Source organism: Acanthaster planci, linkage group LG04 (assembly GCF_054643075.1).
Source record: "Acanthaster planci isolate LZ-2023a linkage group LG04, COTS_SCS, whole genome shotgun sequence".
Taxonomy (NCBI): domain Eukaryota; kingdom Metazoa; phylum Echinodermata; class Asteroidea; order Valvatida; family Acanthasteridae; genus Acanthaster; species Acanthaster planci.
Window position 1 is genome coordinate 14,970,450 of NC_141780.1, and position 12,541 is coordinate 14,982,990.

At 44.0% G+C, this 12,541-nt stretch overlaps 1 protein-coding gene across 1 annotated transcript in view; it reads left to right on the forward strand.

Annotated features, from left to right (window-relative positions):
* LOC110974075 (ATP-binding cassette sub-family C member 8-like) overlaps positions 1–12,541 on the forward strand; it is a 42,324-nt gene that overhangs the window by 11,556 nt on the left and 18,227 nt on the right. Inside the window, exons 5-14 of the mRNA XM_022225417.2 lie at positions 779–928; positions 1,807–1,962; positions 4,275–4,409; positions 5,465–5,627; positions 5,946–5,986; positions 6,388–6,636; positions 7,586–7,738; positions 8,189–8,264; positions 8,888–8,993; positions 9,467–9,565. Of these exons, the coding sequence (XP_022081109.2) occupies positions 779–928; positions 1,807–1,962; positions 4,275–4,409; positions 5,465–5,627; positions 5,946–5,986; positions 6,388–6,636; positions 7,586–7,738; positions 8,189–8,264; positions 8,888–8,993; positions 9,467–9,565 (1,328 nt within the window). The remainder of the gene's footprint in view (positions 1–778; positions 929–1,806; positions 1,963–4,274; positions 4,410–5,464; positions 5,628–5,945; positions 5,987–6,387; positions 6,637–7,585; positions 7,739–8,188; positions 8,265–8,887; positions 8,994–9,466; positions 9,566–12,541) is intronic.

A 12,541-nucleotide genomic window follows, 5' to 3' on the forward strand; every position in this document is an offset into this window, starting at 1 on the left:
CCGGTTTCGGGAACAAAAGAATCTTACGTAACACCGCACAATCTGGGCTCTTTTCCCAAGGCTGCAGGCCTGGCTGAAATATTCAGGAGTCGATGAATTTTACCTGTCAGCTTCAGAGTAGTGCCCAAAGAGTCCTTCATTTTGGCATAAACGGCCATTAAATGAAATGATGAATTTTTGAAGAATTTTGAAAACGGAAAATCTTGAAAATGAGCTGGCATCTTGTCTTGCTCAAGAAAAATCCACCCGGCAGCAAGTGGTTAATCCCTTCACCAATCAATAACTGGTAATCCATAATCAAACACCAACAAACAGGGGTTTGCCTGCCACTGCTTTCAAGCACTGAAGCATGCAATTGAAAAGTGGTAACAAAAGACGCAAAACCTTAGTAGTTTCTTTACAGTTCAAACTCATATTTCTTGAAGTTGATCGCTGGTTAAAATTCACTCAAAAATATAAAAATTAAGACCAAAAAAGAATTAAACCACTGGTCTCTTAAGCTTGTTGACACAAGATGTCACCTGCTTGTGAAGGCTGTACCCCAGGTACATGTACAAGTTGTTTTGTACACGCTGTTGCTTTGCACCAGCTTCTGGTCACCTTTCAAAGGAACTTCAAAACTCCACTAGAAGATATGTGCATAAGTCTGCCCCCCCCCCAAAAAAACCCTTGTATACTAGACGAGGCTCAATAATTATGGGAATTGTAACTGAAGACATTTGGGCGTCATTGAAATATCTGAAACGTCCTCAGTGTGCTCTTCCGGACACTTTTTCAGGGCGAGTACGTCTCGGTGCAGGAGTTTCTGAGTAACGGCTTTGTGCTGATCATCATCATGTTCTGGTCCAACATTGTCAAGCTGCTGTCTCAGCAGGGTCACTACCACATTGTCATCACGGAGTCGGCTCACCTGAAGTCCTCCATGCAGGTAGGGAATTGGGCCTGCCCTCCCCTCCTTCCAAGCTAAACGTAGGCTAAGAGCCATGCCCTCTGTCCCTTTGGTGTGGGAATTACACATAGTGTGTTTTGACATACAACGCGCATGATTACTTCTCCAACGCTTGCTTGGGTAAGCGCTACTGTGTTGGATTTGACACTCGCGTGAGTCTTTGTGCTCCCTCGGGCCCGGCCCAAATAAACACCTACCCAACTGGTTACTTAGGAAGTATCCCACAATGCACTGCAAATATTAGGACAGTATATTTAGATGATATGAAGAATTGATAATGTTGTAAAGAGTTCAGAGAAATTGTTACGTGTGGGCGCAAACTGGCTCAAGTCAAGTAAGTTCCTTGCAATGAAGGCCAGATATGTGGATGTCCGCTGCTGCTTTCAACAGCTTGAATGCAAGCTACAAGTTTGATTTCTCCATGTCCTTTTGGCCCAGTTGACCACCGTGAGTAACTTGAAATCATTTGTTTATCACCACATGTTGCGCATGCTCGCCTAAACCTATGACGACATCTCAGGTACGGGGCAAGGGAAGAAATGGCGATGACAGTCCTTTGTCGGGAAATCACCACACCGTCAGAACCAACAGATGTATTTTCCATGTTGTTCTTGCCTCCCCCCCCGAAAGATAAGCTATTTTGATAACCCTGTTGCGTGGAGATTGAGATGCATGTATAAGACTGTGAGGTTCTACTCAGAACTTGGTTTTGCATTGCACAGCAGCTCCGTATGCAGGTGTTTGCGCCTCTCCTAGACAGCCACTCTTAAACTGGGTAAGTTCAATTTCTCGGCGAGAGACCACAGACCCATTGTGCGCACATACATGTAACATTTTTTTTTTTCTGTAAAACGCAGGCTGCAATATACGACAAGTCGCTGCGTCTCTCCAGCTACACCATTAGCGGGGGCTCCATGACCATGGGCCAGATCACCAACCACATGTCGGTGGACACCACTAACATCCTCAACTCCACACAGTGGGTCCACTACATCTGGTCCATTCCATTCCTGGTACGTGCCGCAAGGCCTTTCCCTTCATTTGAGCCTTCCTTTTTAAAAACTGTCCTCTGATCTGTCGAACAGGCTGCTATTTATGACAAGGCGCTGCGACTGTCCAGCCATACGATGACAGGGGGCGCTATGACCATGGGCCAAATTACCAATCACATGTCTGTGGACTCCACAAATATCCAGACCTCGATCCAGTACATCCAATACGTGTGGGGCATACCCTTTCTGGTATGTATGGGTGTCCGGGACTGCATACGACACATAACGTGCCAGCTCACTCTTCACTCGACCGCTTTTAACATGTCGACTCTTGCTTTGCTGTTCATAGTTCACGAAGGTTGCTTTTTTTTTCCGCTTTCATCGTTTTTCGGAAGGTGTACTCTTCCTGCTTGAGGACATGTAAACAGGATCTGGCTATCTGTATACACGGGCGCGGCTGTTGGGTCAAAAGATCAAGTGTGCCTCAACTTACCTCCGCAACTGAATTCGCTAATCCCTCATTCTGTTTTGTACATGCGAGGGAAGTGGAAGAGGTGGACCGTGTATTGAACTCGAAATTGGCTGCTCTCACGGGCTCTGATAGCAGATATCACTCTGTGGGCATGCCCGGAATGTAGCAAAATTTGTGGTTGCGGTAGGAAAGATAGCACAGATACTGTACAAATGACTCTAGTGAACTGGTATTTGTGGCATTGGCTTGACATTAATGGTTGTCTGCAATGTAGAACTTGCTTTTTTTTGAAAGTCCAAATTTTCATTAAACGGCAAGTGGGTAGCAGGTAATCTCATGGTGTCTTTTCACGTTTCCCTCACTTTTCACTCCTAATGTGATTTTCATTCGTATCAGATGGTACCGAAATGGTAGTTACATGTAAGGAGCCACATTGCACCCTGTACGGGAGACCAAGACGGTGTCCCAACTAGATGGCTAGGGCTTGAAATTACACACAGGTCTATGATAGCGGCTGTAGCTGCTACCCATACAGTCCGGTGCACTTTCAAGCCGCAGCCAATTAATTCGGACACAGCCACAGAAAGCACAGGATGTACGTGTGCACTGGTTTGTATCTGAAAAGCAGGGAATGCAGAGAAGAAGTTTTGAACTGAACTTGCACATCCTAGTTCTGGCACATGTTGGGAGTGGCTCTGAGGCATTTCTCAATAAGCCTTTAGCGAGTTCAATTTAAATAAAATCTGATACACTGTGGCATTTTATTGCACATAAACATACTAATTTGACTTCCCCTGTCTAAAGACATTGTTGCTATGCCTTGTGATTCGGGGCAAGCCTATGGCAAGCCATAGCGACCATCATCTCTGGAATGGACTGGTCCCTTTGTGTCCTTCTTATCCATTGAGAACAGTGTATTGTTGCAAGGCGTCTCTTATGTAACTAAGCAAAAGCTTGCCCCATATCACAAGGTATAGCAACAGTGTCTTTAGTATGGAGAATTCAGAGTGTAATGTTTGCGTGAGTTTAAAGAGTTTGGTGTACCAGATTTTATTCAAATGTAACTTGCAAAAGCTTATTGGTAAACAGAAACCATAATGCTTGACATGCTTTGAATTTGATAAGATGCTTGCTTTTTTTTCGTAAGTTGCTGGGCATGCAAATGTCACTGAGCTCTGAAGAAAACTTCACAAGAATGTTGACTGGCTTTAGTCTTGAGCACCTCTCTCCATGTTCCTGAATGGCTTGTATTCATAAACGCGGGGGAATGCTTTACCAAGCAGTGATTTCCGTTTGGCGATCCACCACTCATGGGTTCTTGTTTATGCATGTCCAGCGCAGAATACGCCTGAACAATTTCTCACACCTGGGGTCTGCTTCTCAGAGCTCGCTAAAGCACAGAAATCTGTAGAATGAGCAAAATTTCTGCTGAGCAGAAACGGGTTACCAACCAAAATGTCGTGCATTCTATTTGTCTTTTGACTGGTTCGCAGCTGATTTTTTGCTGAGCACAAATTCTTGAAGTGCTGTTAGGGTATTTGAAGATGCTGCACCATCCTCTGTGTCAAGGGATTTACTTGCTCATGGAGCGAGTTCCACACAAAGGTTGCATCCAAGTCTGATGTCTATGGCAAGCTTTTTAGGTCTTCACCGATTAGAGATGTACACTACAAGTGACAGGCTGACAAAAGACACTGCCGTAGCCCTAGACATTTGGACATGACCAAATCCCGCCTAATACGGTACAAAAGTACCTGGGGGGATTCAGCCGTGAAGTACCTCAACTTGACATTGGCTCTCATGCCTTCCATGCTTTGCGCTCACTTGAAGTCGGTGTTCCCTACCGGTATTTTGCCATCAGATCATCGGCTACATGGTGATTCTGTACTTTGAGCTGGGAGTGGCTTCCCTGATTGGCTGCGTCGTCTTCTTCATCACCATACCGATCCAAGCTGTCATAGCCAGGCAGACGGCCAAATACCAGAAGGCTATCATGGTAAGCTGCTTTACCAACTGTATCCAATTTTTTCATAGGGCTGCTGAGCTTGGAAGTTTGCGAAGCATAGGAAATATTTGCTCAGTGAGAAAAAGGTAACCAAACCCCAAAACTCATGGTTGATATACATGACTGCAACCTGCTGGTTTTGGCATAGTAGATAGATATGGTACATCTGGCCTGCTCTACGAAAGTGAGCACCCCCTCGTCGGTTGAAACGGGCCATGTTGGTCAGGAGTGTTCATTTTTCTGGTAGCGACGGGCCCCTAACAAGTGCATCTCATAGTTGTTTGCATGCATATTGAAAAGAGGTCAGCAGTGCACTGAGCCAGGTTCGTGAACAAAAGACAGTTGTATAACACCGCACAATCTGGGCTCTGTTTACAAGGCTGCAGGCCTGGCTGAAATATTCGGGAGTCAATGAAGGTCACCTGTCAACTTGGAGGAGTGCCTGAAGATTACTCTGTGCGGCTATAAACGACTGTTAAATGGAATGATGAATTGTTGAAGGATTTTGAAAACGGAAAAAATGATAGTCATGCCGGCCCAGCATCTTCAACGTTGAAAAATGCCCCGGTCCGAAGTGGTTAATGAAACTGATCTCCCCTTCATGCAATTGGATCCTGGCATTTCGAGTGGTTGCTTAGATTCCTCAGTGTCAGCTCCAAGTTTTCAGTTCAGTTCACTTCATGTAACTTTCGCTGAATTTTGGAGACATGGGAAATTGAACCCCTCTGCTCTTCCTTTTTGATTATAGTGAAAGTTCTGGGCCCATCCTCCCAATCTTAGATCCCCCTTGTGTTCAGGCCACCACCCACCTTTTTGCAAAACTGCCAAATGTGGAAAAAAAAAATGTTGGGGCTTGGAGATTTGGTAGATTGACAGTTCAAAGCATGGAGACATTTTTGACATCCAAACAGCACAAAATGTAGACAAAATTCCCCAAGCCCTCTCCTTTTTATGAAACTGAATCGCTCTTGTTCTTGAAATTGGTCCGGGGCCTCGGCCAGGTTGTCGGCCAGGCGAATTCAACACACGCACTCTTTTTCCCTCAGGAAAAATCGGACGAGCGTCTGAAGCGAACCAACGAGTTGCTGCAGGGGATCAAGCTGATCAAGCTGTACGGCTGGGAGGACATGTTCTACACGGCCATCAAGAAGGTCCGAGGCCTGGAGATCCTAAACATGATGAAGGCAATGGGCTGGCGGATTCTGTTGAGTAAGTTGGCAGTGAAGTTTTTGTTTCACTGGTTTCAACGATCGGCTGAAATTGTGTGATACAGTCTCATAGGCTTCATGTTTGGCACTAACCGGTCTCTGTGCATCGAAAATGCCCAAAGACTTTTCCCGTCAAGCTTTTCTTGATGATATCGCTACAAGTCTTACTATACCCGAGCAGAGTTGACCAAAATTTAGTGACAATGGTCATTTATGCTGTCAAGTATTCCTTTTATAAGAGACCTTGTGTACAGGATTTTGCTGTCCAATTTGTTCATCTAAACAACTGTTTTCATTTTTATTCCATTGCCTAATCTAGCAACCATTACCAGCGCCAGCCCACTCATGGTGACTCTTGTGGTAAGTTGTGCTTATAATAAAAAGCATCTGCTGGAATTGGTTTTTAGAGAAATTTCTAGGGAAAGGTAGAGTCAATTCATCGTTGATTGATATCCAGTGTTGTAGTCAAGATCTCTTGAGACCATCACAAGACCCCCCATACCATCACAAGACCTCCAGTCTGAAGTCAAGTCACCAGCTGTGCCGATGAATTACGACAAAAGCTTTGGTTTGCCATTGTTCATCCTGTTACTTTTGACTGATCCTGTTCGTGGTCTTGCTCTTGAGTCAAACCGGCTGTGAAATGGTCCAAAATAACTTGGCTCTTCAAGGGTTTGTGGATCCATATTTTGAGCCGTAGCGTAAACTTGTCTCAAAACCACTCCTCAGATACACACAAACTGTACTCTGCTCTCTTGTAGTCTTACGGCCTGTACACCAAGCTCACCGGCCTGCCGCTGACCTCGGGCGTGGCCTTCGCCGCCCTCTCCGTCTTCAACCAGATGTCCCTCCCCCTCTTCCTGATGCCCATGGTCTTTGTCATGCACATCAACGCCGTGGTCAGCACCAAGCGGCTGCAGGCGTTCTTTGAGGCCGCTGAGATCGAGACACTGGAGCTGGACGAGGGGGACACCGAGATCGAGGCTGGCAAGGGACTCATCAATGAAAAGGTAGATGTCTTGTCCTCCAAAACGTGCCAGGCTTGCACTGAAGGCATTGTTTGCTATCAAGTTGTTTTAACCCTAACCCCCCCGGCTTTTTACCAGGAACCATCCTGAATCCTCCGAAATCCTCCGATTTTTAACATAAAAAATTGCATTCAGCCCAAATCCTCAAAAATCCTCCGACATTTCTTGAAAATGTTACCTAGAGGTGTGCTTAACAAACCAAATCCTTCAAAATCCTCCGGCAATTCCTGTCATTGTGTTGAGGCAGTGCAAATGGTATTCTTGAGCAGTGCGGTTGATTCAAAAGAAATATCAAGCTAAATTTGTGCTTGACTAAGCACAGACAAGATAAGGTCTAATTCAAGACCTTCGAAATCAGCCATGCAATTTTTCCACACACCCTGAATCCTCCAAATTCTTCCAGTTTGTGGAAGAGGATTTTGGAGGATTTGGGAGGGTTAGGGTTAACATTCAATTTCATTATGCACAGTCTCAACACCTGCTACGGAGGACTGCTACTACCGCACCATTGTTTTCGAGGATTAGTGCATACCACGCATACAGTCTATTCACCATGCAGCTACTGGTTCAGTGGGCCTGCTGATGGACAGAGCCCTCCATTCATGGCATACCACAGCCCAGCAGTCGCGGTCAAAATAATCCTGTCGTGAAGGGTTTAAACATCTGTCTTGTGATCATTCTTTTATTTCAAAAATGGCTATTGAGTGGACAAAATCTCAGTAGTTTCAGCAGAGTAGAGAGTACTTTGGTCGTGAAAACTTTAAACAGCTGTGACAGTTTGAAGTCTTCAACTTCTTCTTATAATTAAACCTTTCCAAATTTGCTGCCCAATTGGCATTTCTTCTAGCTTTGTTTATAGTTACTTGGTCAATATTCAGTAGTAAAATCATTACTCAAAAAGTACCTGATGACATCACTGTTTGTCACCCAGGTTGCCGTGCGTCAACCCAAACGCCATCGTGCAGAGGACAGGCAGAGGTTGCTCTCGTCAATGGAGGACGAGGAAGACGGGGTGATGGAGGGTATCCACAGCGTCTCACGTTCGCCAGTGCATCCCAGCATCCCGGACAACCTTGCAATAAGGGTGAGAAATGCATTCGCCCAAGGCCCCGTCGCTGATTGGCGAGCTTAAACGACCCATAGCCTGTTGGTCGATGCACAAATGTAGACTTGTGCGTTCAAATCGATTCAAAAGCTTGGAATGCTTTTCCTGTTTGTGCATTTGTGATGTGAGTCGACCCTGTGTCAGAGGTCATAAGAACAACAAGCTTTCTCTCTTCTGTGACTCGATAGCTGTTTGTAGTGTTGGGAAATTTACAACTAACATTGATCATAAAATTTATAAGTTGACCATAAAGTTTGTAGAAATCATGGATGTATGTACCATTTGCTGAGAAGTCCATTTTGAAAGTTGCAATAAATCACTGCGCAACCCTTTCAATTTTAGCTCAGTACAAGAAAAGTTACTTGAAGATCAGCCGGTTGTTTATTGGAACTTGGGTCAGGTTTCCTTCCTTCCTCATTGCCCTTGCAGATCCAAGGGGACTACACATGGGACCAGACTGCCAATACACCCACCATCAGAAACATCGATTTGGATATCCCAGTTGGTAGGTGGTTTACATCACAAAGCCCTGTTGTCTAATCGGTACCCCAGGTGTGAGATTTTTCCTGATTTCAGGATTTTTTCATCAGGATTTTCCTGATTTCAGGATTTTTCAACCAATCTCTTCTATTCCAAATCTGAAAAATCCTGAGTTTACCATCAAGGGATTATGTATAAAACATACAGAACCCAAGACATGGGTATTTCGGGGTGCCTTCAGGCAAACACAAATGCATACCATGTATCCTCCTCTACTATGGGGCACTTAATATCCCTCTGCTGATTATTTTGTGGCTAATTCACTTTCCTCCAATCTCGCCCCTAGTATCCGCAGCATCTAATCAGGGGGTTTTTATCACCTTCCATTTATTCTATTGTGTGTTCCAGTCAACAGTGTTTAGTTAATAGAACCTTCTATTGCACGTGTAAGATTGCATGAATTTCTAAACACAAGGTGATGTCAGCATGTAGTAGGGGGACTTTATTCGGGTGTTCTAGGAAACTATTAGTGTTTCAGATTTGTCAAACAACGTTTCACATGACGTATGCATCAGACACTTGTAACTGCAAGATTTTATTTCTTTGTCACGGCATTTTATGTCAGCAAATTCTTTGTTTCTGCCACAGGAAAACTGACCATGGTTGTGGGTCAGGTCGGCTCAGGCAAGTCCTCTTTACTGTCGGCCATCCTGGGGGAGATGACCACAGTCTCGGGCCGCGTCCAGTGGAACAGGTATGCTGGCCTGAAACATGCAAAAGATACTTGGCTCTTCTCAAATCATTCCTCGGTCAAGTGCTTTGGACAAAGCCTTTCTAAGCAGTTGTCCCTATCTTGCGTGCCAGATCGCCAGTGATGACCTTTTTTTGAATTTCAAGCATGAGCAGGGAAAAGAAGCCATGAATCTTCTCATTCCAGCAAACATAGCCAGCCACGTCATCCTTGTCAAATGTACACACAGGATTGTTTTGAATAGTGCATCTAGTACAGTAGTTGAAGTGGCACGAGACAAGAAGCCCACTGTGTGCCTAGAAACAGTCAGTCTGCCTACACTGAGGATTCAAGTTTAGTTTAGAAGATAACCTCACATCATGGTCTGTCTGCTGTGAGGATGCAAGCTTGTTCAGAACATAACATCACATGATTTTACTTTGATGGGAATTGGAGTCAGCTGGTACGTTTTCCCAACTTGTTCCCCATCCATTCAGGAAGTACAACTCCGTGGCCTACGGAGCACAGAAGGCGTGGCTGTTAAATGCTTCCCTCAAAGAGAATGTACTCTTTGGCAACCAGCTGGAAAATGACAGGTAAAACATCATCTGGAGTGTAACCACATCATCGTAGAGTTTCAAGACTCGAGATGTTACAGTGCATATTTAGCCAGGGAAGTTCACACTATGAATTCCGCTCGGTTAAAATGCAGTTTCTTGGTTAAAACTGGTGTATGCCGTCTGATCACTCGATTTAACTGTGTTCATTTTCGGTTAAACTTGGTGCAGCAAAAATACAAGGGTAAAAATGGGGTTGTTTCTGGAAACTGGTAAGGAGCCCTGCTCATTAACTCTGCTGTCAGTTCTGTGGTCGAATAGCAAGGCCGGCTATTCCGGTTAAACAGGGATCTTCTAGGGAATCCCACTCTGCCGTCAGTTTTGTGGAGCATAATCCCCAAGGCCAGATGAGTTCCTTGTGCTTGGCGATCATATCGCATTAATAGGCTGCCCTGCCCTAATCCCTAACGGTATACTAAATAACTTTTAATCACCACTGATTGATACAAGTGGGTTCTTTACACTGGTACTCAGTTCTTCGTAGGCCTATCCTGTACCTGAATGTATCAGTTTTCCGGCGTCATGTATCCCATGTATTTCAGGATACAGACATTTTATTTAATGCATCGAACGATGCATTAAATGCAACGAACTGCAGAACCGAACCCAAAATCATCTAACATGGCACTTTCAAACCGAACTGCCCCACACTGTTAGGTTCGAATGGTCAGCTTTGATATGACATGACACTGATAGCAAACGAAATGCATGCAGTTGCAAGAAACATTGAGAAAAAACAGACAACGGAAACAGGAAAATAAGTTATACCAGCGCTAGCTCGGGACTGTACATGCACACGTGCAAGTACATTTACATGTATTATGTACATGTACAGTAAACTTACATGGCCCGGCATCACAGGATGGTGAGAATTCAAAATCAACCTCTCCAGACAAGGGTATCGTTTTTATTCAATCAATTCAGTGCTTTATATGTCAAAAATCAGTGAATTTATCATGTAAAGTTACAATGTACATGTAGGTATGGCATTTTGGCCGTATTACAATACTAAATTCTCATTACATTTGTGCTGATGTATATTCCAAAAAACATTATACATGCAAATCTCCAAGATGCACGCCCTTACGTTCCACACTTGGCCAATAAAATTAGAAATGGACGTTCAAAATGAATTTTGATTGATGGCAACTCCAGAGGAAAATGTATTTTTTCACATTCCGTAGAGGTACGGTTCCATTTGCATGTCACGTCTTTTTCATTCTTGCTATTGGCCGACACGATAATGAAAAGGATGTTCTAAACTTGGGGACCGGGGGGATCGAGAGAGATCTAACCAGGAATTCGCCGTAGACTGTGGATCAAAAAGTGCCATGTAAGGTTTAATTTGAAGAAGGTGAGAATGAGTTATTCCTTGAATAAAAATATACTGACGGCTGGCCAACGCAAGCCGGTCAAGGTGATCGTCACCTGCCGCAATATCTGTTCATGTCTGCATCCGCCCCTGTGCACCTTTTTATCTGCCCCGGCCCGTGCACGTGCAGAGTAGCTTGCTTTCGATATTACGTGTCACACGGCAGTCAATTGTGTACACACATGACATGACCAGCTCAGCGATTCAGCACATGGCCGTGGAACTGCAGCTGTACCAAGCAGTCGGCCCATTAGCCGTGACACTGTCCATTGGAGAAATCGTGGAACAAGGAAGTTCGTCCTCAAAACTGGGATGAATTATTCCAGATTCCGGTATGGTTTGGATTGCCAGGTTCTTGCCAATTTGTTGGGGCTTATGGGCCGGCGGTACCAAGGTGCCATGGGGAGTTTTAATCAGTAAAAGCTTCTGCGCTCTTGACGAATGGTTAACATCAGACTATGGGCACCGCCATCTTGAATTTTAGCGCTAGCGCTATTGATTTTGTGCACACAGAAAACAGTCACTTCTGATTAATTGTCATTAAGGACTAATGAACGGTAACTATACCAATAAAACTTCAGTTGTTTATTATAACTAAACTACTCCAGACACCGTATCATTTTATTAGATCAATTTATTGCTTTATATGTAAAAAATCAGCAAATTTATTGTGTAAACGAAATACATATCCCCCAAACCGCGCCTTTTTTTTTAATCAGGTAAAAAGTGGATTTACCCAACAGGACACTGCAGTTTGTAGCACACCATCTCTCCACCATTAAAACATGGTTAAAACGGGTGACTGTCCATTTGGACTGTCGATGGACCAGGAGAGGATGAAGGCTTGAATAACAAAGTGTGGTGGGTTCAGTTGAAACACGGTTAAAATGAGTGAACATTTTGGCTTGATCTATGCAGTTGAAAACGGGGTTCAAATTAAGGTGGAATACATTTTAACCGAGAAACTACATTTAACCCTATTTTAACTGATCTAAATTTCATAGTGTCATTGGATCATATAATTTTTGAATGCTCTGCATATATTAATAATTCAACAAAATACTTTAAGTTGTGTATGTTGTCATTAACCCTTGAGGTCTTGTGTCAGGGTTTCTTCTGCCCATTTATTGAAGTGTGAGGTGGCCCACCTCAGTGATTTTAGTGACCACCTCAGGCTGTTCTGTTGAATTTTACCACCTTGCATGTACATGTAAACTACACAAAGATGAAAGGAAAGGCATGGATATTTTGAAATAGATCAGCTTTGGATCATTCAGAATGGTAAAGAGGGACACAGAATGCAAGATCAATTTATTTTAGGAGGGAAATTTGTAGCAAATTTACTATCAGACTTTAAAATACTCCCTTTTCCTTTAGGCACTAGAATTCAGTCAAAATTGGTTTAACCCCCCCTCACACATATCAATGCCCCGGGGGAAAGCCTGCTCTATATCCTTCTGAAGCCCTCGGGCTATTAAGGGGTTAGGGTTACTCAGGGTCCATGTGAGCACGGTGGCATTGGTCAAGTTTCTTGTATCTAGATCGAGTGCGTATGCGTGCAACTGGTGAAGAGAGATTCTCAC